The sequence below is a fragment of the Cynocephalus volans genome, chromosome 4 (genome assembly GCF_027409185.1).
Source record: "Cynocephalus volans isolate mCynVol1 chromosome 4, mCynVol1.pri, whole genome shotgun sequence".
NCBI classification, from domain to species: Eukaryota; Metazoa; Chordata; class Mammalia; order Dermoptera; family Cynocephalidae; genus Cynocephalus; species Cynocephalus volans.
Genome location: NC_084463.1, coordinates 83924366 through 83951100, shown reverse-complemented (window position 1 = coordinate 83951100; position 26735 = coordinate 83924366). Strand labels below are relative to the sequence as shown.

The window sequence follows — 26735 nt, the reverse complement described above, 5'->3', positions numbered from 1 at the left end:
TCATTCTGTCCTTCCTTGGCTAATCTTAATTTTTGTCTGATGTATAACAGTGAACATTAAGACTAGTGCTCTTACTTCCCAGTTTATTAAAAGCCATCTTCATGACTTAAAAAAAATTTTAAATATTATATCTCTTTAAAAATGTTAAAATAAAAAACATTCCTTTATAAGCAAGTATACTTTATTAAATATTAGCTGTTTTTCCCTGCTAGGGGCTCATCTGTTTCAACTGAGACTAAATAACAATAGCATTTCACCTTTGGAATCTTTTCCCCCTAGGTTTACTTATGTTTACCCAACTTCCGATCTCTTACTGAGGGGCACTGCCTGATAGTACCTTTGCAGCACCACAGAGCAGCTACCTTACTGGATGAAGACATCTGGGAGGAAATTCAGGTTAGCGCGATAATGTCACATTATCATTATAAAGCTCATGAGTAATTTTTGCAAACTATTGTGATAAATTCCAACAGGTTTTATATCTTTGTTCAATGATTTTATTTTCTAAACTTAAACGCTTGTATTTTCATAGTTATATAGATCTGCAGATCATGTTATTTCCTTTATATACTCCATCTTTTGAAAACTTTTGTGTACTAAATGAACTGTGACAAAATAATAATTATTTTTTCTTTAAAAAAATCAATCTAAGATTTCTAATTAGTCCTTTATGTAGCATGAGAATCATTCTTACCATAGTAAGGTAATACATTCCAACCAAAAGGAAAGAATTTTTCAGACAATGTAAAGAAATTTTGGGAGTTAGAGGTTTATATTCAGCATTTGCCGCATTTTCCTGTAATGGAATTGGCCTTCTCTGCTGCTGTGATTTTGTGGTGTTTTTATTTCTAGCTTTGATTTCTGCCCTTGTTCCTTCATATCCTGGCCCAGCTTTTAGATTCAGCAATTTGTTTTTATGGTGATTTTTTAAGAGAGTAAAAGGCACAACATGGTTGAAATGGTTACTGAATTATTTCAAGACCTAATAATGACCAAAATAATAACAAAGAAAACTGTTGTTTTTCTAATGCCTGACAACTGAATAGGGGTTACAGGGAGCCCTAGTTAGAACATGTGAACTTTGTAAGACTTCAGAAGAGACTACTATACTAGTTTTTGCAGCATGCTGATAAAGGTGTCAGAAAAGGAGATATTTTGATGACATTTCATGAAATTTAGTCTTGTACTCCATTCACTTTTTAAATTTATTCTATGAAATTTGAAAGGGCAGATTGTTTTATTGCATCTGTGGCCAAGCAAGGGTAAGAATGTGGACAAGTAGTTTTGATATGAAAGTTTGTTTTTTTTCCTAGTAGTTGATGCCAGTGCCAATAGGTAATTTAAGGTGGAAAGTATGGAAATTTGGTTTTCAGAATTATTTTAGAATTTTTCTGGGATGCCTTTTAAAACTTTTACATATAAAATTGATTTAACCTAGAGGAAAATACAGTGCAGAAAAGATTTTAAGCAATTACAAGAATCTAGTTATATATTTTATATTTCTATAAAAAATTAAGCTCCTTGATGAAGAAATTGAAGTTGATAGGAAGAAATTTATTTTCAACAGATATGATATTGTATATGCTGTGAGAAATGTAGAGATAAAATTATTCATTAATTCTACCCAAAGGTATGGTATATTATAGTATAGGTTATGTTATAGTTTAGCAGATTTTAGAAGCCAGATGCATTATAGAAACTTGAGAGGGGAAGGAAAAGCCAAATTGTTTTATGTAAATAATGGCATTCTAACTCTTTTTGTGTAACATAATAAAAAAATTGTTAGAAGTTATAAATTACCGTAGGATAGTGAACTAATGAAATATCTGAATCCTAGCCTATTTACAGAAATGCATTTTTTGTTTTTACTTTCAAGTACGTATGACAACTGGAGTTCATTATACTCTGGCAAATATCCTTATAATTACCTCTTTTATTAGATATATTTTTAAAAAATGATATGGTATAGTCCAAAATATTGTTTGCAAATTCAGGAGCCACTTCTTTCAAGTGATTTTTATAACCATTATCTAGTGACATTTAAATTTAATTTTAGACCTTCTATTTAATAGATAATGCAAAGATAAATTTCAGGAGTGCAAGTTTGAGTAATCGCAAGTTTCCAATGAGCAAGATCCGAATTGTTAGTATTGTTAAATATATAGTAAAACTTGGTCCCCTTTAAATCTATTCTTACCTGTTTGACAAACATGCGTGAACAAATGCTATAGTCAGGCACTGTAGGCCCTTTTTTTTAAATATCCCAAATTGGTAGGATGGAAAGGAAGGAGGGTCATTGATGCTTGTCTACAATGGGCTTAACTATGGAGTGTTGTGATGAGGCCAGATTTTGCTGGGAAGCCATCAGTGTTGTTACCTTTAGATCTTTTTCTTGGGTGTAGTCATACCCTCCAGAAAAGATTCTTTCAGTCTTTTGCCTAAGCCAGCTATGTCTACTTGCCAGTGTTCTGGAAGCTGAGTTGGGGGAAGAAGGCTGGAGGTGGCAGAATGTTAACTTTTAAGAACTTAAGTAACCTTTTCTTTAACACCCTTGTTTTCAGACTGTATACTATCAGCTGTGTCTGATTTTCACAGCTCAGTTAACTTATGTCTTACCTTTTCCAGAGGGTAATCCTGTAATGAATGTCCTCCTGGTTAAGGAGGTGATCTGGCATGTTAATTGCATTTTCAAAAGAGTTTCATTTAAGTCATCTGTTCTTAGCCACACCTTCACCTCCACTTCCACACTTGATGTTGCCAATTCCTGAGCCTTTTGAGGGTTCTGCAGTGTAGCATGGGTTTCTTCTTTGCTATCTTTGCTAACCCCCACCTTTTCTCCTCCTCAAGGTATGAACCAGCTTTCTAGCATTTAAGTCAGATAGTATAGAGTGATCTGATTTTTATTGTGCTTTCTTACTCTTTGTTCAAGCAGGTTTATGCCTTTAAAAAAATTGTTTTAGTGTCATTTTTGAGGGGTCACTACATGGAGGGAGTAGAGATAAATGTGTATATTCAGTCCTGTCTCATAGCATTTATCTTTGTATAACCTGACAACTTTATATTTAGAAATGTTGTATGTTAAAAACTTGAATAAATTATAGCATTAAAATTATATAATCAACTCTATATAGCTTTAATAATTTTAATTTCAAAATACTTATTCATGTTTACCTGATTTTTTTGTAATGTGACTTGATACAAATTAAGAACTGCAACATTCTGACGTATAGTTTACTTAAATTCATTACAAGGAATGACGTATAGTTTACTTAAATTCATTACAAGGAATTTTAGTCCACATGCATTGACTAAATGAAGAATGGGCAATTAGATGAGTAATGATAGGTTAGAAATGTGGAAAATAGTGGTTACCAAAAGAACAAAGTGGTTTTTACTAGGAATACAGGAATTTTATGTCATCCCCATAACATGGGATCTCTGTATCTCTCTGAAGTATAAAATAGTTTGGTATATCTTGTAATAATGAACTACAAAAACTTTCCTCATTGTTTACTTGTTATATAACTTTCAAAATGAATATTATTGAAATATGTATAGTGTATTTATTAAGTGTGGAGAAAATCTTGCTTTTTGATAGAGTCTATCATCTTAAATTATTATATTAAACTCATTTTTAAATTAAAATCTTTTACATATGTAGAGGGGAAGAAGTACTTAAACGTATGAGTATCCTCCTTGGAGCTGTTAGTATGATGTTTTTCATCTTATAATACTAGACCATTCTTGTGTCACTAGCTAATTTAGTATTTTTTCAGTTTTCACTGTATAATTTATGACATCTTGAGTCTGCCTTCTTCACTGTTCTCCAGATAGAAAATAGAACAGTTATTCAAGAGTTAAACCAGGAAGGAAGTATGAACAAATAGGAAGTGAGGAAGTTTGTAAGATAAATCTTTGTATTATTTAAAATTTTATTATTGTTACTGCTGCTTTTTATCCACATCTTTTCTTATACAAAAAAGTTTGGGTTACAAATGTATAATTCCATTCTAGTAATGGTTTTCCTTTTTATACTATATGAAATTTTCTTTTTACCATAGTATTATATATTGAAATAAGTAACAATAAACTTTTTTAATAAATAAAAATTCATACACATAGTAATAACGAGCAAAGTAGAGACAGTCTAAAAAACTGTTACAAAAGCAAATTTGTGTATTTTCCTCTTTGGTTCTTTTTTCTAATTTGTTTTGTGCATGTAACACTAGGCATTTGATGGTAACTATCAGTGGAGACCGTGTGGGGAGCAGATAGGAGGCACACCCCCTCCTCCCAGCCAGGATGGTATCAGTGGAGACTTACTGGAAACTTAGAACTCTCATCCCCTACCGAGCAGTAATGAGTATGTTTTCCCCTTTCTGGGTATCAACAGAGGCCGAGTGGGGAACCTGAACTTCTTTCCCTACCTGGCAGTAACGAAGTAGTTTCCCTCCTTCTTCTGCTGGAGCACTGTTAGGAAGAGCCATATAAAACAGAAGGCTTAAGTAAGATCCACTCTCATAATTCCAAAATGGCCAGGTTTAAGTTGAAAATTACTTATTATTAAGAAAATCTCAACTTGAGTGGAAAAGGCTCAGTAGATGCCAATACTGAGATAACAAAGATGTTATAGTTATCTGGCAAAGGTTTTAAAGCAGCTGTCATAAAAGTGCTTCAGCAAGCAACTAGGAATACACTAGAAGGGACATGCAATTTGAATGACAGCATATTTTTTTACCAGAAATCATGGAGGCTAGAGGGAGGTGGCACAGTTTCCAAGTGCTGGGAGAAAAGAACCGTCAACTAAAATTCTGTTCCAGTGAAAATATCCTTCGGGAATGACATTTCAGATGATGGAGAACAAAGAGAATATGTCACCAGCAAGATTGTCCTAAAAGAATGACTAAAGGAAGTTCTCTAAACAGAAAGGAAATAATAAAAGAAAGAATCTTAGGAAATCAGAAAGGAAGAAAGAACAATGAAATAAGTAAAAATATGGGTAAATACATTTCCCTGTTCCCATAATTTTCTTAATTGTGGTTGATGACTGACATGAAAAATTATAACAGCATCTGATGTGGTTCTAAGTGAATGCAGAGGAAGTATTTAAGACAATTATATTCTAAATGGAGGAGGGTAAGGGACATACAGGGAAGTAAGGTTTCTGTATTTCATTTGATCTGGTAGAATAATCTCAGCAGACTGTAATAAATTATATATAATGTAATGCTTACAGCAACCACTTAAAATGACTTAAAAAACTATACAAATTGATTGACTAAAAAGCGCTATAAATAAGTCAAAATGGAATTCTAAAAATGTTCAAGTAACCATGGGAAGTCAGGAAAAAGGAAGGAGACAAATAAAAAAAGAAGAACAAACAGAAAACAAAAAATAAAATGTTCCTACTATATCAGTAATTATTTAAATTATAAACAGTATTAAGTATAAAATTAAATGATAGAGTTTGGTAGAAGGGATTACATGACCCAACTATATGCTGTATATGAGAAACTCACTTTAAATGTAATAACATCGCAGGTAGAATGTGAAAGCATGGAAGTATATAGGTGAGCAATCCAAATAGTTTGTGAAAAAATGGAATTGAAAGATAAGATGAATCGTTCCATCAACTTTTTGAAGACCCCTTGTATATCATGTAAACATTAATCCAAAGAAAGCAAGAGTGGCTATATTTATCAGATAAAGTAGACTTCAGAGCAGAGAAAATTACCAGAGAAGAGAGCGACATTACATAAGGATGAAAGGGTCAATTCACCAGGAAGACATAGCAGCCCTAAATGTGTGTGCAACAAATAACAGAGGTACAGAATACTTTGAAATTAATCAGTGCACTTCTAAATAATCTATGGGTCAAAGAGAAATCTCAAGAGAAATAAAAAATATATATATATTGAACTGAATTAAGATAAAATGACATGTTAAAATTTGTGAGACACAGATAAACAGTGCTGAGAGAGAAATTTATAGAACTAAAAACTTATATAAGAAAAGAGGAAAAATCTCACCATAATAACCTAGAAAAAAAGAAGAGCAAAGTAAATCCAAAACAAACAAAAGGGTGTAATAAAGATAAAAACAGAAATCAATGAAATTGAAAATAGAAAAACCATAGAAAAAAAAAGCTGGGGTTTTTAAAAAGATAAATAAAACTAACAGACTTCCAGCAAGACTGATAAAGAAAAAAATTGAGAAGACACAAGTTACCAATATTAGTAATAAACAGGATATCATATAGACTTTGCAGACCTCAAAAGGATAATAAGGAAATAATATGAACATACAATGTTTGACAACTTAGATGTCAATCTATACAATGAACTATACAACGTTTGACAACTTATATGTAATGAGCCAATTCCTTGAAATACACAAATTGTTACAACTCATTCAATATAAAATACCAAATTTGAAAAACCTTAAAGTTATTAAGGAAATTGAATTTATAATTTAAAACTTCTAAAAACTAAGTCTCTAAGCCCAGATGGTTTCACTGGAAAATTTTACCAAACTATTTAGGAAGAATTGACACCAACTCTATATAATCTCTTATAGAAAATAGAGGAGGAGGGTATATTTTCCATCTCATCTTATGAAGTTAGTGTTATCCTGATACCACAAAGACAGTTTAAAAAGCAAAAACAAAACAAAAAAACTACTACAGCTTAATATCCCTCATGAATATAGATGCAGCATTTTAAAACAAAATATTAACAAATAGAATTTGGCAATATATAAAAAGAATTATACACTATGGTCAAGTGGGGCTTATACCAAGTATGCAGGACTGATTCTGTATTAAAAAATGAATCAGCGTAATTCACCATGATCATATCAATCGATGAAGAAAGCATTTGACAAAATTCACATCCATTCATGATAAAAACTTTCAAAATCAAAATAAAAACCCTCAGAACAAAGACTAGCAACTGCTTGAATGAAGCTTATCTAACGTGTATTTTTTCCATAAGGCACATCGCGGTCTTGTAATGCATAGGAACACTAGACGACACTTTAGTACTATGCTTGGGGTCATTTTAAACAGGGAAATCAGCATCAAAAAGCACAAATGTGGAAATGTGGCACTAAATAGACCACAAAAAGGACACTTTACAGGATGAGAACTGAAACAAGGCAGGTCATCACTTTGTTCAACCTCAGCTGGGAATGTGTATGTCAGGTGACTCAAATTTTCCACTGCTCTACACTTGTCTGCAAATGACTTCAAAATTGCTGTGAGAATTGATTTTGTGATTGCAAGTAGATGGTAGCAAGTAGGCAAAATTTGCAAATACGGAATCCACAAATACTGAGGATGGTTGATACTTAGGTTTAAATTTAACCAAACATGTCCAGAATTTGTATGCTGAAAACCGCAAAACACCAATGGAAGAAATCTAAAAAAGATCAAATAAATGGAGAGACCATGTTTATGGATTAGGAGAGTCAACATAGTAAAGAATGACAGTTAATATAAAGGTTTAACACAATTTTTATAAAAATTCCAGCAAGAATTTTTGTAGGTGCGGACAAGATTATTCTTAACTTTATATGGAAAGGCAAAGGAACTAAAATAGCTAAGGCAAAATTGAAAAAGAAGAACGAAGTGACAGGAGTCAATCTTACCTGATTGCAAGACTTACTATATAGCTACAGTACAGATTATCTGATAAAGGTGAATGGTTAAGCATACTTTGGTACATTCATGTCAGGAATACTACTCAGTAATAAAAAGGATTGAACTATTCATACATGTAACAACCTGGATTGATTTCCAGGGAATTATGCTGATTTTAAAAAGTCAACCCAAAAGATTACGTGATTCTATTTATATAACATTCTTGAAATGACAAAATTAAAGAAATGAGTGGATTTGTGGTTTCCAGAGGTTAAGGCGAGGGAGGTTTTGGGGAGTCAGTACGGTGCAGAGTGACCGCAACTATAGAAGGGCAACAGGAGAGATCCTTATGATTGGTGTTGGAATTGCTCATATCTTGACTGTATCACTGTCAATATCCTGGTTGTGATATCGTTCTATAGTTTTGTAAGACATTATCATAATGGGAAACTGATAATGGGGTCTCTCTATATTGCTAATTACCTCAAAATAAAAAAGTTTAATTAAAATGTTATAAATCAAGCTGAAAAATCTAGGTAAAATGTGTATTATCTTCCTACTTAGATAAGTATATTTGTGTAACAACCTACAAGGCCAACTTTGAATATAAATTCTCAGACACATTGGAGGGCCACACTAGAGCATAGTGGTGTGGGGAGAGCTGGCCTCTGGTGCCCATCCTGCAGCCAGCTCTCCTTTCTTTCTACCCCTAACTCCATCCTATACTGCAAGGGGTGTCACATGATTGCATGCAGACATCCTGAACCATTCAGCTTCATTCAACCACCCTCTACAAACAGCTGTTCCTCAGGCCTAAGAGTTTGAAATACATGTATACATATATAATGGATTGTATAATAAATCTTAGCTCTTTGAGAAAAGAAAACCCTCTTACTTTTCAACTTTGGTATATTTGGCTTCCTGAATTTAAGGGTGCCCATCTACTCAGAGTACCTTTTTGGCTCATGGATATTTTCCTATGATTTTACTGTCAGTTCTGTATATTTTACCTCCTAAGTTAAATTTTATCTATTCCTTTTCTCAGTTTACTAGAACCATTTCCAATATATAGAGAGGAGGTTTCAGTTTTAAAAAACATTGCTTAAATATGTGAAATTATGTAGTAGATTTAGAAAGTAACATAACTATAAGATGACTTTATAGAGTTCAGACATTATTTTCTGGGTTTTTTGAAGGGATTTATTGTGCTTTTTATTGTTTTCATATTTTGAATCTCGTGTGCTTTATCTTGAATCTCCTGTATGCTTTATTTACCTTGTTTTTTTTCTTTAGATGTTCAGAAAATCATTGGTAAAGATGTTTGAAGTTAAGGGATTGGACTGCATCTTTTTAGAGACTAATATGAGCATGAAGAAACAGTATCACATGGTTTATGACTGCATTCCTCTTCCAAAGGAAGTTGGTGATATGGCTCCCATCTATTTTAAGGTATTTATAGCTAGTCTTTGCATACATATTTATTTTTTGCTGTAGTTCTATTTTATGAATACAGTTATCTTTGTTATATTTTTTCCCTGATATACAAGTACTTATATTAAATTTTATATCATATAAAGAAATGAAGTAAAGCACAAGATATTCTGCAGTATAAATTTTCATCAAGGAAATTTGAGATTTTAACCTTTTAAAAGGTCATACTTAGAAGCATGAATAGACTATCAAATGGTAACGAATAATTTCCATTTTAATTTTTCACTTTTCAAATTAAAGCAAGGTTTTACTTTGAAGCACTTTCAAATCAAAATTGTAGTCATAATTCTAGAAAACTGATTATTGAAATACATTAGAGCCAAAGATAATAACATACAAACAGTACAAATTACAGTTGTTGAAACAAGTTATTGCTATAAGTTTTAGTATTTAATATCTCATCATGCTATTTGTAAAAAGAAAAATTTCCAACACGATGTACATTTTTGGAAACATAATAAATGATTAGAGTTTGTAACCAGATAACTGTCATTAAACATTCAGACAGCTTTTACCAAATAGTATGTGCTTCATGCTGATCTGAATACGATTTATAGAATAATACAAATGCGTAAATATAGAACCATATATGAAGTATTAACATGTCCAGAGAAAAAGAAAGGTAATGTTTTGTGAGCTGGGTTAAGAAGATGCATATGAAACATTTACACAATATGGGATGGTAAAATTTATTTATATGAACTGTAAGATCAAATAAAAAGTATTATAAAATCTTTCAGGGTTTATGAGTTGATAAATATCTTCTTTCTCTGTAGAAATCTTTAAAGACAATCTGATTATTTGATGTGAAGACTTATGCCATTAAAGTATGAGAATAAGCTAGATAATCCCAAAGATTCATGCCAGTCCTACGTTAGCCAAATTTAGTTGAGAAAGTGATTATTATACTTTTTTCAGTGTGTTTTTCTGTATTTCTCAGTAGTCTTAGGTGATTGTGACTAGAGGTATTTGAGGTATGTGGCCCAGCACAGAACAGCCACTGTTGCTCATGTGGGGTGACAGAAATGTCATCTCTTAGCAGACTTATGTATCACTTTCTCTTCTACACTAAGCCTTTTATGATCATTAAATGTGCATTTTATTTATTATTTGATTTGATTTCAATTTTATATTGAATATGCTATATTTTAACGTGAAGCCAATTAACTGATACCTTTTAAATAGGGGACAGCAGTACATCTGATGTATTTCAGTTGTACTTATTTCAATGTTAATGTCATCTTTAAAATTTTCTTCATTAATAGTGATACTGTAAAAAAATGAGGTTATTTTATGTTAATCATCCTGGCTTTTCTTTTTATTAAATATTTCTTTTATCAAAAATAGTAGTCATACTGCTTAGCCTAGGAAGTCTTTGAATCCCATTTCTGTGTACTTTTCTTTCCCTGCATTTAAAAAAAAAATTTTTTTCAATTACAAATTGACAAATTACAGCTGTATAAATTCTGCCATCAAAAACATAAAATGTGTAGAGTTGTATATAAATCACAGTTAAGTTGACATCAGCTTGAAATAGACTGTTATAAGGTATTCCCTACATTTTTACTTCTTTATAATATGGGCAGAAATAGTTCAAGTCCTTGGTTGCCAGAAAGCATATGAATTACTCTGTTGATATTTGGAAGAAGAGCAGTAAAACTAAATGAATTTATTTGAGTAGATTTTAGTGAATGCAGTGAGGAATTTGTGAACTTTTATGTTCACAAATTATGTTCACTATTAAGTTGCTCAGTCTTATTAAGGATTGTTTTTGTGTTGTAAAGTTGACCAAGAGTTGTGAGTTAAGAATGAGTAAAAGAATATTGTCTTTGGTGAGAGTAGAACAGTGGTTACCAGCGACTGACTGGGGAGGGAAGGTGGGAAGGGAAGACATGGAGAGGCTGGCCAACCAGAGCGAAATTACAATTAGATAGGAAGAATAAGTTCTGATGTCCTGTTGTACAGTAGGGTGACTATGATTAGCAGTTAAGTTTTGTATATTACATAATAGCTAAAGGAGAGGCTTTTGAATGTTTTTGCCACAAGGAAATGATAAATGCATGAGGTGATGGTTACATTAACTATCCTGGCCCATCGTTACACAACATACATATGTATCAAAACATCACAATATACCCCTAAGCATGTATGATTACAATGTGTCAATTAAAATAAATAAATAAATAAAAAAGAACATAGTCTTTGGCTAAAGATAGTACTTTACAAAATTAAAAAGTTCCAATTTTAAATAACTAAAATTAAAGCCTTAATTCATTCAGAATAATGTAATTAATTCGCTGTATTACTTTGTTTTAAATGGTCTCTTTGTAATTTCTTAGAAAGCCATAATGGAATCTGATGAAGAGTGGTCTATGAACAAGAAGTTAATTGATCTCTCCTCTAAAGATATCAGGAAGTCTGTTAAGTACCAATTTTTTTTCTAGTATAAGAAATTACCATAGTGTTCAGAATCTTCATCATTTTCCATGTCTTAGTTTAAAAGAAACCATTTGGCCGAGTGTCTAAAGGTGAAGTAACTCATTCCACAACTTAAAAAAAAAAATTATTTTCTTCCCAGCTGCCCTAGAAAATGCTTATTTGTTTGTAGAGGGTTTTTATTTGTTCATATGAACGTTTCTCTTCCTGACCTTCAGTCCTCTGCCATTGTAGTCCCTATAATTGGTTGTGGCAACCATTAGATTCTGCCCTGAGAGCTCCTCTGGTGGGCTTCTCAGCTCCTGTGGGACAAGTGGTGAGTGCAGCCTTCTTGTTAATGGAATTACTCTGGGAGAAGAAATTTTCTAGAGGCTCCAATTTGAATTTGGAACTCATTTTCTTTTTCTTACATGAAGATTTCCTGCTATGTTCCTTTAAAACAGTAGTTGAGTTAAGATGGATTCTTTTGGAGACTTGCTTCACCGTGTTTCATAGTTTAATCTTGATTTGCAGATCACCTTTTGAATATAAGTTGCACGTAAGTTGAGTACTTCTGTAATAGCCTCTCTCTTTTCTAGAAATATAAGTTAAATGTAATAGAGATTTAATAGAAGTATGGATTTCTTTTTTGTTTTTCTGTTAAAAAAATAATTTATTCTACAAATATTTACTGAGTGCCTGCTATTTTTCAGGCACTGTTCTAGGTGCTTTTTGTAAAATAGTAGAACAAAACAGAAGATTCTTGTCTTTGTTGTGCTTATTTTTTAGTGCCAGGGTTGGCAACTCAAACCTTCATGCTAAATTCATTCTTCTGTCTGTTTGTGTAAACAAATTTTTGTTGGAACTCAGGCACACTCATTTGTTTATGTATTTGTCTATGGCTGCTTTCATGCTACAAGGCAAGAATTGAGTAGTCCCAACAGAGACTATATGATCCCCAAAGCCTAAAATATTTTATGAGAACCTATTACAGAAAAAATTTGCCAATCCCTGTTGTAGCAGATGTCAGTAGAGTATTTCTCCCCTATTTCTTCTTTTGGAAAGCCACATTCCCAATACATGTCATGTGACTGATAGGATTCCTTATTACACTTACTATACTGCAGTCAAAAGATTCAAATTTTATTTTATTATTGAAGAAATAGTTTTTATTCAGAGGTTAAAGACCTTGAAAGCACAAGCAATAAAAGCAAAAGTAGACAAGTGGGATTATATCTAACTAAAAAGCTTCTGCACAGCAAAGAAAACAATCAACAGAGTGAAAAGACAACCTATGGAATGGGAGGAAATATTTGCAAACTATGTATCTGACAAGGGCTTAATGTCCAGGATATATAAAGAGCTAAAACATTGTCTATAATCATTTTCTGTTCTCTTGCTGGAGAATTGGGCCAGACAACATATTAAAATACAAACAAAAACAAAAATCCCCTAAAGGTCCTATTTACTTCTCTCCCTTACGAGCCTATAGAAAAAGGTGTTTAATGTGCATGTATCTTTTGTCCTTGGGTTTTTCACATTCTCATATCATAGCTTCCCGTGCCATTAAATATTCTTTCAGAGCACACTTTTAATGACAGTAGAAAATATTTTAAAGTAAGAAATTTAAATATATCATTCTCCATTTGCTATAATGTATATATAGTTTCTTACTAGTGAACCACCCAGTATCCATTACTTATTTGTTTTTTAAAACCCAGATGAGTACCTGAATTAAGTAGCCAGCAAGCCTTAATATTTTTAACTTAACCAATACAGAAAATAAAATTCAGATACAGATCCTTATAAGAACAGCAGTTGTATATTCAACCTAAAAGCATTTCAAAGATAGCAACAATTGCCTTTACTAAGGCATCACATAGTTCCTGTATATGAGACTATTCGAGAGTCACAGTGGATGGGGGTTGACCAGATGACCTCTTGAGGTCCCTCTTAGCTTTAGGATTCTATAATTATGAAGATAGAGTTGGAAAGAAAACTTTAGTATAAGAATAATTCCAAAGAAAGCCAATTTTTAGGTTAACAAGCTTTCCGGTGTCTTTTTTAAATGATTAAAGTGTTTCTGAACATTAAGTGAATAATATTGAGTTATTTTAACATTATTTTTACTTCTGAAAGAACCTCATTGTACTTGTTTGAAAAGTTTTATATCCATGGTAATTTTGTAAAGTATTTTGCCTGCTTCATTGGAGATGAAGTGACATTTTTTTCATGAAGTAGATTCTTGGCTTGTAATAGAGATTCACTTATTTGTAATTCATTCTGAATTTTTTTGAATTTATGCTTTTTAAAAAATTTAAGCTTTCCCTTTTCTGTCCATTCTATTTGTGTTGTATGAGTCTGTTGGTTTCTTTACAGTGTCTTGTGAAGTTCATGAAAGTAGCAGGGGAAACAGATTTGAGTGTGCAGTGCAGAGGAGTTGCATGATGATAAATAACTTGTCAGGAAAAGTGATCATTTTTCATAAGGCTTTTTCATTGAGATTTCATGAGAATTCTTCCTGAATTTTTAAAAATGTTATCTTAAGTTTAATTTTGTAGTAACATAGCAATTGAAAAACATCTAACATTTTTTAAAACTAAGGAAGTTACTTCTAAAGTTTAGGTTTAGCAGAGACCTTAAACTCAAAGATACTTATAGGAAGTCAGGAGTAACACCTGGAATAAAAGGAAAAAATTCAGATATTACTGTTTTTCTACCATAAATAAAATTTCTTACTGTAATTCTGTCAGTACTTTTAAAAAATTTTTATATTTTTATTGAAGCATAATTGATTATACATATTTGGGGGTGCAATGTTGACTACCATCACCTGTGTACAACATATGTTTATCAAATCAATATTATTAGCATATTTATTATTAAACATCACAATTATTCTTTATGCCCCTTATCTAATCTTTCTTTATCCCCCTCTCCTTTCTCCCCTCCCACCTCTAATAACCATAGACTCGTTCTCTCCTTCTGAAAGATTAATGTATTATTATGGTCTTTCATTTATTTTCCTTTCCCTTTCCCTTTCCCTTTCCCTTTCCTTTCCTTTCCTTTCCCCCACCCTCCCTCCCTCCCTCTCTTCTCTTTTCTCTTCCCCCCACTACACACACACACACACACACACACACACACACACACACACACTTATGAGTGAGGACATGTGGTATTTCTCTTTCTGTGTCTGGCTTATTCACTTAACGTAATTTTCTCCAAGCTCAACCATGTTGCTGCAAATGGCAGAATTTCATTCTTTTTTTTATGATTGAGTGGTATTCCATTGTATATTTATACCACAATTTCCTTATCCAGTTGTCCATTGATGGACATTTAGGTTGGTTCCATATCTTGGCTATTGTAAATAGAGCTGTGATGAACATGGGAGTGCAGGTATCCCTTCGACATGATGATTTCCATTCCTTTGGGTATGTACCCAGAAGTGAGATTGCAGGATCATGTGGTAGTTCTGTCTGCAGTTGTTTGAGAAACCTCCATGCTTTTTTTTTTGTGATGGCTTTACCATGTTACAATCCCACCAACAGTGTAGTAGAGTTCTTCTTTCTCCACGTCCTCATCAGTATTTGTTATTCTTAGTCTTTTTAATAATTGCCAATCTAACTGGTGTGAGATGATATCTCAGTGCGGTTTTGATTTGCATTTCCCGGATGATTAATTATGTTGAGCATTTTTTCATGTACCTCTTGGCTATTTGTATGTCCTCCTTTGAAAAATGTCTGTTCATCTCCTTTGCCCATTTTTTAATTGGATTATTTGATTTTTTACTGTGAAGTTGTTTGAGTTCCTTGTATATTCTGGATATTAATCCCATGTTGGATGTATAGTTCACAAATATTTTCTTCCACTCTGTAGGTTGTCTTTTGGCTCTGTTGGCTGTTTCCTTTGCTGTGCAGGAGCTTTTTAGTTTGGTATACTCCCATTTGTTTATTTTTTCTTTTGTTGCTTATGCTTTTGGGGTCTTACTCATAAAGTCTTTGCCTACTTCTGAAGTATTTCCCTTATGTTTTCTTTTAGTAACTTTATGGTTTCAGGTCTCATACTTAAGTCTAATCCATTTTGAGTTGATTTTGGTGTATGGTGAGAGGTACAGATCTAATTTCATTCTTTTGCATATAGATGTCCAATTTTCCCAGCACCATTTATTGAAGAGGCAGTCTTTTCGCCAATGCATGTTCTTGTTGCCTTCGTCAAAGATCAGTTGGCTATAAGTTTGTGGGTTGATTTCTGGGTTCTCCATTCTGTTCCATTGGTCTGAGTGTCTGTTTTTATGCCAGTACCATGCTGTTTTTGTTACAGTAGCTTTGTAGTATAATTTGAAGTCAGGCAGTGTTATGCCTGTGGCTTAATTTTGTTTGCTCAGGATTGCTGTGGCTATTTGGGGTCTTTTGTTGTTCCATATGAATGTTAGGATTGTTTTTTCTATTTCTATGAAGAATGTCACTGGTATTTTGATGGGAATTGCATTGAATCTGTAGATCGCTTTGGGTCGTATGGACATTTTCATGATGTTCATTCTTCCAATCCAAGAGCATGGGATGTCTTTCCATCTTTTTGTGTCGTCTTTAATTTCTTTCAGTAGTGGTTTGTAGTTTTGTTGAGCCTTGGTATGTATATTAGTTTCCTATTTCTGCTGTAACAAATACCACAAATTTATTATTTTATAGTTCTGGAGATCACAAGTATGAAATGGGGTTCGGTGGGCCAAAATCAAGGTGTCAGCAGGCCTGCATTCCTTCTGGAGGCTCCAGAGAAGAATCCATTCCCTTGCTTTTTCCAGCTGCTAGAAGCCATGTGCCTTTTGAGACTTGTGGCCCCTTCCTTCATCTTCAAAGCCAAAATTGTAGTATCCTCCAATCTTTCTCTGACTCTGGCCCTCCTGTCTCTTTCTTTTAAGTATCCTTGTGATTACATTAGGCCCATCTGGGTAACCCAGGATAATCTCCTCATTTCAAGATCCTGAACTTAATCACATCTGCAAAGTGTCTTTTGCCATGTAAGGTAACATATTCGTGGAAAATTGTAGACTAGGGAAGGCACTGAAATCTGTAGGAGGCCATTATTCCACCTACCACAGTATGATACAAACAAAAGGCTTGCGTAGTGTCATCATACATTTCTTCCTTAAGTTATTTCTCTCTCTCAAAGTACTATCCTTTAGTTGATATAGTTCCATAACATCCTTTTAGTCCTCTTAGATTCATGCTTCATACCTGCTGACCTAGTTCAGATGGCAAAAATATTGTAATAGAGCCTTTTTTCTTTGACCATGAGGTTTGCACAGACCATTCTTGTATGGGAGATGGAAAGGAAAGTAGTGATCTTCTATATGTGAATAATCTTTTATATGCCAAGAACTGGGCTGGGCACTTCATGTAAATTGTCCTATTTGATCCTCACAGCAAACTTCTGAACTCTTCATATTTCTCATGAGTCTCAGAGATGTTAAATAGCTTGCCTAAGGTCACACACTTACAAGCATCCTATCTGCAATTAGAGCTTTGTCTGTCTCTTTTATTTTATTTTTTCTTAGCAGTCAAGGTCATACAAGATTATTGTATTAATATGGAAATATAGAAAATTATAAAGCCACAAAACAGTAACCCATTTCTCTGCATTTTGTTATACACTATTTTAAAAATTTTTTTCAAACTTATGCTTTTCCTATAACATGAACAACTCTCTTTATGAGCCCTAATTTTAATTGCTTTATAATATTTCAAGATGACTACTCTCTTTCCACCATACCATTATGCAATTCCAAGTTGTACCATCTTGAGGATATAGAATTCATATAGTTAAGTAGAAATATGTGATTCAGTGCCCCAGTGAGTAAATGCTGACTGGATGAAGGGATTAGAGAAGGGAAATGTTGTTATAAATTGACTCACTTGAGCAATTTCTAGTGACAGAGTTGGGGCTTGGAAGAAAATCTTGCAAGGACACAAGATCTACTCCACTGAGAGAGAAAGCAAGAAATTATGGTCTTTTCCAGCCAGTCAAGATATAGTTTAAAGTATTTCCTCTGTGTGTGTGTGTGTGTGTGTGTGTGTGTGTGTGTGTGTGTAGAGAAGGAGGGAAGGGAAGGAAGAGAAGGAAAGATGAAAAGAGAGTTAATCCTGGAAATATTTTGAATTGAGGTTGATAAACTAAGTGTTGCTATGTCCATCTCACCCGTTAATAAAAAATTTTGATTGTTCTTGTTTAATTTACCTTTGATAAATATGTAGTAGTAAAGATTCAGGAATATTGTAAGCAAAGCTTTAAGTATATAGCCCAGGCCTCTCTTCCTGTTCTGCATTGTGAGTAAAATATAGGAAAGCATATACTTATTCTTTTATTTGTGCAGTCTAAGAAAAATTATTCTTTGGTTATACAAAAGAAAATTTCCCCATTTTTCCCTAATGACAGGAAATTAATTGGTTTTGATTATAATTGCTAGATATGATGAGCTGTCTGGCTGAAACACTACCAAAATGAAATCTTTTCCTTAGAAAGTTAGGTCATTGCTTAAGTATCTCTAGAATTGTAAATTTATTGTGTACATTTATCTTGAGGGATGCTTAATTACTGTCATCTCAGAGAGCAGGAAGAGATACTAAGCATTACCTTCTGATTTCATGTTGTATTTTATGTGTGATTTGTCTGTTTGTTTAGGTGCCCAGAGGCTTACCTTACTTCTCTGTGGACTTTGGCCTTCAAGGAGGGTTTGCCCATGTTATTGAAGATCAACACAAATTCCCTCATTACTTTGGAAAGGTATGCTCACAAATTTGATAAAATTCCAGAGTTTAGCAATTTGGTTAACATTTTTCTTTCGAAGGGAAATCAAAACTTTGGGCACAGTGTATAGTGAGGTTAGTGAGTACTTCCCCACCCAGTTTTTAGAGTGAACCTTGTAATTATTAATAAACGTTGTAATTATTAATATAAATATCCCAGGATGTTTATAACAGCCTCAGGATTATCACTTTGGAGCCAGACATTTCTTGCCAGTGTCAACAGTAGTGACTATAAATATTTTCTTTTGGAGTTAGCCAGCCTTGTGCTTTAATGATGATAATTGCTGACACTTATTAAGGGCTTACAGTGTGCCAGCTACTGTTTTAAGTACCCATTTAATGCTCACAATAACTTGTTGTGTAGATGTTGTTATAACTTTCATTTCACAGGTGAAGAAACTGAGCTATAGAGAGATTACTTAATTTGCCCATGGTTATGTGCTACTAAGTGACAGAAACAGAGGTGCATATGGTTATGGTTGAACTAGAGAACAAATTATCTCACTTCTTCATTTATAGTTAAGCAAGTTATAGGACAAGAAGAATACATGACTCATTTCATACAAATAGTTTCTGGGCAGATGTTAGAGTACCGATCTTTTAATTTCCAGTATGTTCTAGTAGGGATGTAGACCTTAAATTAGAGGTCTGTGGAGTATCTGGGAAGTGTACATAAGTTAGTGTCAGGAACTGAAATGAAATTAATGCAGCTACTGAAACAGTTAAAAGAAGTCTGGGCAGTAATAGCTGTAGAAGTGGCCTTTCAGTCTAGTGTAGCTCCGGTCTTTCAGCTCATATCATCCCTGTGTAGTCAGTTCCTCTAAATTAGAGGGGCCTAGATGAACTCTGCTTGGGTTGCTCCCTCTTCCCCACCCTGCTGTCCCCTTCCTCCCCACTTTCATCTCCTCACAAGGCCATCTTTTACAGTGAATAGGGATGTGTCAGGAGGAATCTCAACTCCAGAGGTTTAGATTTAAAACTTTTTATGCTGTTGTTCTTAATGGATTAACCAGGGGTCCAAAGTCATATGTATCTTTAAAACATTACAATATGTTACAGAAACTTTTGCTTGAGAAATTTTCTTTTTTTTTTTTTTTTTGCCCCAGAGTTACCTAGAAAGAAATTTGTTTTTTTTTTCTGCTCTGAAAAACCCCGTTGTTATTCAGTAGCTTCCTAATTGAAGTCTCTGTGACTCCGGATTTATTTTGTTAGATCTTGATTCTAGTGAAAAGGAAGTAAAATACCCTTTTTTTTTCTTGAATAAATTTAATTGGTAGATTTGGTAGATTGCCCCCCTTCATATATTATGCATGTAAATTGGTTTATATGGTACTGTTTTAAGGATAAAAGCAAAGTTTCCCCTAGTCAACATTCTGTCACTGAGCCATTTTTCTCAAAATTTGCTTTTTCAAGAGATAACCTGTGGGCACAAGAACTCCTCCCTTCAGCCTGATACCTGAGTAATTGCTCAGACAGCAAGAAGAGATTATTGGGATGGTCTCTTTTTATTAACAGCTGCTTCAGTAACAGAGCAAGAATCAATCCTGTGTGGTACATGTAAAACAAAATTTGGTATATTATAGAGACAGTTTCAGATTAATTTATAAGCTAGGCTTTCTTAAACTATATTGCTTACTTGAACTGATGCTGAGAAATCTTGCAGTAAATCTCAATTTGTTTCTCTTGATGTTTTATACAGACTGCTATTTCTGTTGGCTCATTTATTTCCCTTTCCTAATGAAAAGAAGTCTTCTTTTCATGAAGCTTCTCCTGATTTATTCAAGAAATAGAATTTTTTCTTCTTTTAAGTCTCCAAATGGTCTGCTTATGCACTTACCTTATTCTGTTTTGTAAGAAAGGCTTTCATATAGCTGAGTCATTATTCTGGCTCCCACCACAGCTCATGTTAAAGCTCTCTGAAGACAGATAGCTCTATGTTAGTTATCTCTGTATGTTCTTCAGTATTCAGCATTTGCTTGTGCATTGTAGGTCCCCATGGTATATTTACCGAGTAAAGATGAAGAACCTGTGTCTTAGAGAGGTTACATAATTTGTCCAATATTTCACCACACAGTCTGATAGAGTTAGACTAAATATGCAGAATCTGATCCTTAGTCCAGTGTTTTTCTTTATTACTATACTGCCCTCCAAGCATTAGAGATCTTCCCTTATCTTTCTGTGCATGGATATTCACATGCATAAATTTGATTAGTTTCTATAGCTAATAGCACAAGAAGAGGATCATGAAGGAAATTATCTAGAATAATAAGCAGATAACCAAAAAGACATTCTTTTCAAGGCTTGAGAATGTAACTAAATTTTTAAGTGAAGGTGATTTATAATTTTTAATTCTAGATTTACTTAGGTTAGTATTAAAATATGATTTTGTTTCCTGAAAAAATATCTCCAGCAAGTAGTGGAAGAAACTGGTTTATAAATATACTGTGTAACAGAGAGAACATTAGCCTGAGATTCAACTGCATTGAGCAACAAAGTTAATAATTGCCACAAGCTGATTAACCTTTTCTCCAAACTGTTTACCAGAGCAGGTAATGTGGACCAAAATAATTAAATTTCACTTTCTCATCCTCCCCTTTGGTACTGCCTGTTAGATGTGCTAAGCAACGAAATGGACAAATTGCTTGACAGAAGACATGGGGAGGACTCCTAGAATCAGAGTTTACATAGTTGGAACTAATTGAAAACAGGATTTTTTTTTAAATTGGAAACGAATAATTATGCAACATTTGAACATTGTCATGGAGAACTACTTATTGTTATATTTAATAGCAGCATAAACAACAATAATTTCATTCCTATTTTTATTAGTATTTATATATGCATTTGTTTGTATTTTTTTCATTCATTGAAAGGAAATAATTGGTGGAATGCTGGATATAGAACCAAGACTTTGGAGGAAAGGAATCCGAGAAAGCTTTGAAGATCAGAGAAAGAAAGCACTGCAGTTTGCTCAGTGGTGGAAACCATATGACTTCACCAAAAGTAAAAAATGTTGAAGTGTACGTTTCCTTTTTACTATCCTCTTCAGGTCCCATTCAATTTTATTTCCATTTCATCTGCATAAACAACTGACCCTTAGGTCACAGGTAAAGAGAGTCACGGCAGCAAACTCCTCTGGGTATCTGACAACCATGCATCATTTTTTTCCTCCCCACCTGTTCCTGTGGACTTCATTTTAGTGACCATGGAGTAAGGGCAGATATGTTGGATGACATGCTCACATTCCTGTTCTGTACTTACTTCCTGGTGTTCAAAACTAGACAGTTTATTTAGAGAAAGCTTTTCTGAAGGGATATCTAGGAAGCATAGCAAATCTTTTGTTCAGAGGGAAGTGGGTCTACTTCGAGGTTAAGTCTATTGCCTAGCTTCTTTTACAGTTTTTAGAATAAGACTAAGTGAGATTTCTTTCAATAGGATTTTGTAGAAGAGATCTTAATTTTCTACCACTAGCATATAGTATGACTACTATACCTTTTGTTAAAGGAAAAATAATGTTTCAGAAGTATTAAAGGATTAAATGATAAAATATATTCACAATTCAAGTTTGTTTTAATTTCTGGATTTATTAATAGTATCTTTGAATTTTGGTGGCTTTAAAAGTAATTGTTCCAGATAACACAATTTACAGTTGTTTGGGGTTTGTATGAAAGTTCAAATTTGTAGCCAAATCATTGTTTTGGGGTTATATCGATTATCACAAAATCTTAAATAATGAGAGTATTCTACATGTTAGGAGCACTCTCTGTTGTTGTCACTTGATCTAAATTACTTAATTTGTCAAGAGAAAACCCTGTACTTATAAAATATGGCTGTGGTGTGGGAGTATTCCTGCTCTTTTTTATATGGAAGATATTGTTGCAATAAGTCTTTTTCAAAGATCTTGTTGTTTTGGATTCTCAGCCTTGACATTTTGTCATGAAATGTTGACTACCTAGAATCAGTGTGAAGCAGACTGCAGAATAACTCATAACTTTATAGATTATTTTTAATATCAGGATGTTATTATTAGCATGTTAAAAAAGAGAAATGTTTATGTTCTGTGTGTAGTTTTTTTTACTTTCACAAATAAGTTGAAGCTTAATGGTATCCGTTTTTCAATATTTGCAAATTACATATAAGCATATATATCAAATAGATTTTTGACAGTATTTCATTTATTGCTGTTTTCAAACTCTTTTGGCTTTGCTCCAGTCTTAAAGGAATCTGTAACATTCATTTATTCGATCAGTGAGTTAACGTATACTTGTAAAGCACTGTGTTACATGCGGTAGTGCAAAAGTAAAAAGTATTTCCCCTACCTTAAATTATTTTATGGTTTAATGGAGAAAGAGACAGGTACATAAATAATTATAGCACAATATGATAAATGCTAAGAATATTTGAGTACAGTGCTAATGGACTATTTTCATACCTGCCGTCTTTTCATTCTAAGCTGATGACCTTCTTAGTTTGCTGAGAAAATAGAAGCAAGTGGAAGGGAATTCCTACCACATCTACCAGTATACATGCATTTATACCTATGTACCTTCCTTTTGCTCTTCTTAAATATGTAAATAATTATTTTGTTGTTCTTATCTAGGGCCAGTCTACTCATTTATGTACTGTATTTCATTCCTTCTCACCTACTCAATTACCTCTACTTTCTCTGTATGGCTAGTCTTTTCTCCTCTTTACAGGATTGTTCCTTATTAGCAAATAAAAACATTTTTTATCACTAATGAACCCTGGCACCACATCCCCCTCTAGCCATTTCTCCAGATGACAGCATAATTCATTTAAATTCTTTTATTTTTAATTTTTTTTTCTTTTAACTTTGTAGCACGTTGATTTTATATAACTTATTTTAAGGTCTTCAATGACCTTCCACATTGGCAAATCCAGTAATTAATGCTCAGTGTTCATTGTACTGTATTTCTAAGCATATCATTGATGTACTTGATCACTTTCCCTTCTTGGAACACTTTCTTTACCTTGCTTCTAGAACACTGTCTCTTATTTATTTTCCTTTGTTATTAGTTATATTCTCTATTCTCCTTTGCTGGTTCCTCTTCATCTACTCAATCTCGAAATGTTGCAATGCCCATTTTCAAATCTTATCTTTACAAAATACATATAGCTAAAGCAATCTTGAACAAAAAAACAAAGTTGGAGACATCACACTTACTGATTTCAAAATATGCTATAAAACTATACTAACCAAAACAGCATGGTACTGGCATAAAAATAGAAAGGTAGCCCAGTGGAACATAATAGAAACCCTGAAAAAAAAACCCATATGCTTATAGCCAACTGATTTTCAAGAAAGTTGCCAAGAATATGCAGTGAAAAATGGATAGCTTGTTCAATATATGGTGCTGGGACAACTGGATATCCACATGCACAAAATTGAAACTAGACCCCTATTCCTCTACATACTCAAAAATTAATTCAAAATGGATTAAAGATCTAAGTGGAAGACCTGAAACTATGAAACTACTAGAAGAAAACACAGGGGAAATGCTACACACAATGGGAATGGGCACTGCTTTTTTGAGTGAGACTGTAAAGTCACAGGCAACTAAAACAAAAATAAACAAATGAGACTACATGAAACTGACAAGCTTCTGCACAGCAGGAGATACTATCAACAAAGCAGAGTGACAACATACAGAATGGGAGAAGATGTTTGCAAACTACATATCACACAAGGGGCTGATGATATCCAGAATATATAAGGAACTCAAACAACAGCAAAAAAGCCCAAATAACCTAATTTAAAAAATGGGCAAAGAACCTGAACAGACGTTTCTCAAAAGAAGACATATAGATGGCTGATAGGCACATGAAAAAATGCTCAAAATCACTAATCAGGGATATGCATATTAAAATCACACTGAGATATCATCTCACTCCAGTTAGAATGGCTGTTGTCAACAAGACAGAATATAACAAGTACTGGTGAGGATGCAGAGAAAAGGGATCCCTCCTGCATTGTTGGTGGGAATGTAAATTGGTACAGCCATTGTGGAAAATAGTATAGAAGTTCCTCAGACAACTAAAAATAGATCTACCTTATGATCCAGCTATCCCACTACTGGGTATATACTCAAAGGAAATCAAATCAAAATATCAAAAAGATACCTGCAGTCCTATGTTCATCACAACACTAGTCACAATAGCCAAGAGATGGAATAAACCTAAATGTCCATCAACAGATGAATGGATAAAAAGACTATGGTATATATACAGAATGGAATACTATTCAGCTATAAATATAAATGATACCCTATCATTTGCAGAAACATGACTGAAACTGGAAAATATCACGTCAGGCACAGAAAGACCAATGCAAATACATACTCTCACTTATGTGTGAAATCTGGGGAAAAAAAAGTGATTCTCATAGAAGTAGAGAGCAGAATAATGGTTACCAGAGGCCGGAGGCAGTGGAGGATAAGTGGTGAACTAACAGGTACAAAACTAAGCTACCTCCCCTAAGTGAATAATTGTGCAGAATATGCATGTATTGAAACAACACACGGTACCCCACAAAAATGTACAAGTAAATGTTAAAAAAATTTAAAAGTCTTATCTTTACTCATTTCCATGGTAACCTCATAATTAAAGTGGTCTTAAATGCCATTTTTAATTTGACTCATTTATTCAACGAATATTTGCCTGTCTTCAATATGCCTGTCATTGTTCTGTATTCAGGGGATACATGTGTTTTTGAATAAAACAAAAATACCTGTCTTTGAGGCATTTAAACTGTATCAGGAGAAGATGGACAATAAGCATTAAGCAAAATATGGAAGAAGTAGAACAGGCCAATGAAGATGTCTCCCAACTTTTTGTCTTCACTTTGGAACTCTTGCCTGAATTCCAGACTCTCATATCCAAAAACAACTTGACATTTCTACTGTATCTATATCTATGTAATGGGCGTACCCAAACTGAACTTCTGATTTTTCTCCTGTTCCCATTGTATATTGCTACATAACAAATTACTCCAAAACTTAGTACCTTATACTAATAGCCATTTTATTATAGCTCACAATTTTTTGGTGAGATGTTGGATCAGGGCTCAGCTGGCTGATTTGCCTCCTCTTCATCATTCCTCTGGCCTCAGCTGGAGTGGCATAAACATCTGGAAGTGACTGGAGCCATACATCTAGGGCCTCTGTTTTTCATATGGTGTATGCTGGGTCTGGAATGTTCAAAATTGCTCCTTCACTCAGATGTCTGGTGCCTGGGCTGGAATGACTGGAACAGCTAGGGACTGGCTGGTGTCACTTTCTGTTATACTTCTCACTGTGTAATGGAGATGAAAAAAGGATTACTCAAAGCACCATGAATGCAATGAGAAGCCTGAAGGGTCTGTACCCCAGCTACTCGCCTGTTAGAAGGAGAAAACTGGGTATGGCCCCGATTCAAAGTTAGCTTCTGTTTTTTTATTGTAAAGACAAGGAAGTTTCACAAGAAAATTCAGTTGATTCAATCATTACAAAAGGATACAAGGACATGGGCAGTGTCACAATAGTTATCTATGGCTAAGTATAACTTAAGCAATGGAAACTAGTAACATCAGTAAAATTAACAATGTGACATTCCAAAGTACAATTAGTGAAGAGCTAAGTTGGTCAAACTGGCTCTTATCTAAAGTATAACCTCTCCTTAAGCAAAAGTTACACTCTTATGATAAAATCTAAGTACAATTATCTCTAAAGTTTCCCCCAAAAGACAGCTTGCCCCTAGCAAACATTTTTTTCACATCTTTCCTTTCAGCAGTTCTTAAAATCTCTTAACAGGATCGGTTTGACAACCACCTGTCAGCTCTAAAATCATCAAAGTATACAATCCCATACCTAAGCAGTGATTAGAGTTGATTAGATGGGCTGTTGCCCAACTATCTGTGGGCTGTGGCCCCTTACTTGAGGGCTTTTGCCCCATAAATGTATTTACCTAAAAATCCTATTCTAAAAATCAAATGAGAATCAACATTTTTTAATTAGAATTGATTAGATGGGCTGTCACCCTCTATCTGTAGACTGGTCTCCTACCCAAGGGCTTTTGCTCCATACATGTGTTTACCAAAAAACCCTATTCTAAAATGAGAATCAAGATTTCTAACCCTCCACAACTTTCTCCACATGTAACAATTTCAGGGTAGTTGGTTTTGCTATATGGTTTCCAGCTTCCCCCAGAACAACTATTCTAAAGGGCAATTCCAAGGCATAAAAGGTGGAAGGTATCAGTATCTTAGGGCTTTGGCCCCAATATTGGCATAGCCTCATTTTTGCTGTATTCTGTCTGTCAAAATTGTCACAGAGCCCACCTACATTTAAGAAGAGGGGTCATAATCCTACCTCTTAATAGAAGGA

At 33.7% G+C, this 26735-nt stretch overlaps 1 protein-coding gene across 4 annotated transcripts in view; it reads left to right on the top strand.

The window, feature by feature from the left end:
* LOC134374796 (CWF19-like protein 2) overlaps window positions 1–21855 on the top strand; it is a 97691-nt gene extending 75836 nt beyond the window's left edge. For 3 of the 4 annotated variants that reach the window (XM_063092796.1, XM_063092794.1, XM_063092793.1), the window contains 4 exons: window positions 280–396; window positions 8933–9088; window positions 18230–18331; window positions 21228–21855. In XM_063092796.1, coding sequence (XP_062948866.1) covers window positions 280–396; window positions 8933–9088; window positions 18230–18331; window positions 21228–21371 — 519 coding nt within the window. In that variant the 3' untranslated portion in view covers window positions 21372–21855. Of the gene's footprint in view, window positions 1–279; window positions 397–8932; window positions 9089–11469; window positions 11547–18229; window positions 18332–21227 lie in introns of all 4 variants that reach the window. The other variant, XM_063092795.1, reaches the window with a different exon arrangement.
* The last annotated feature ends 4880 nt before the right edge of the window (window positions 21856–26735 follow it).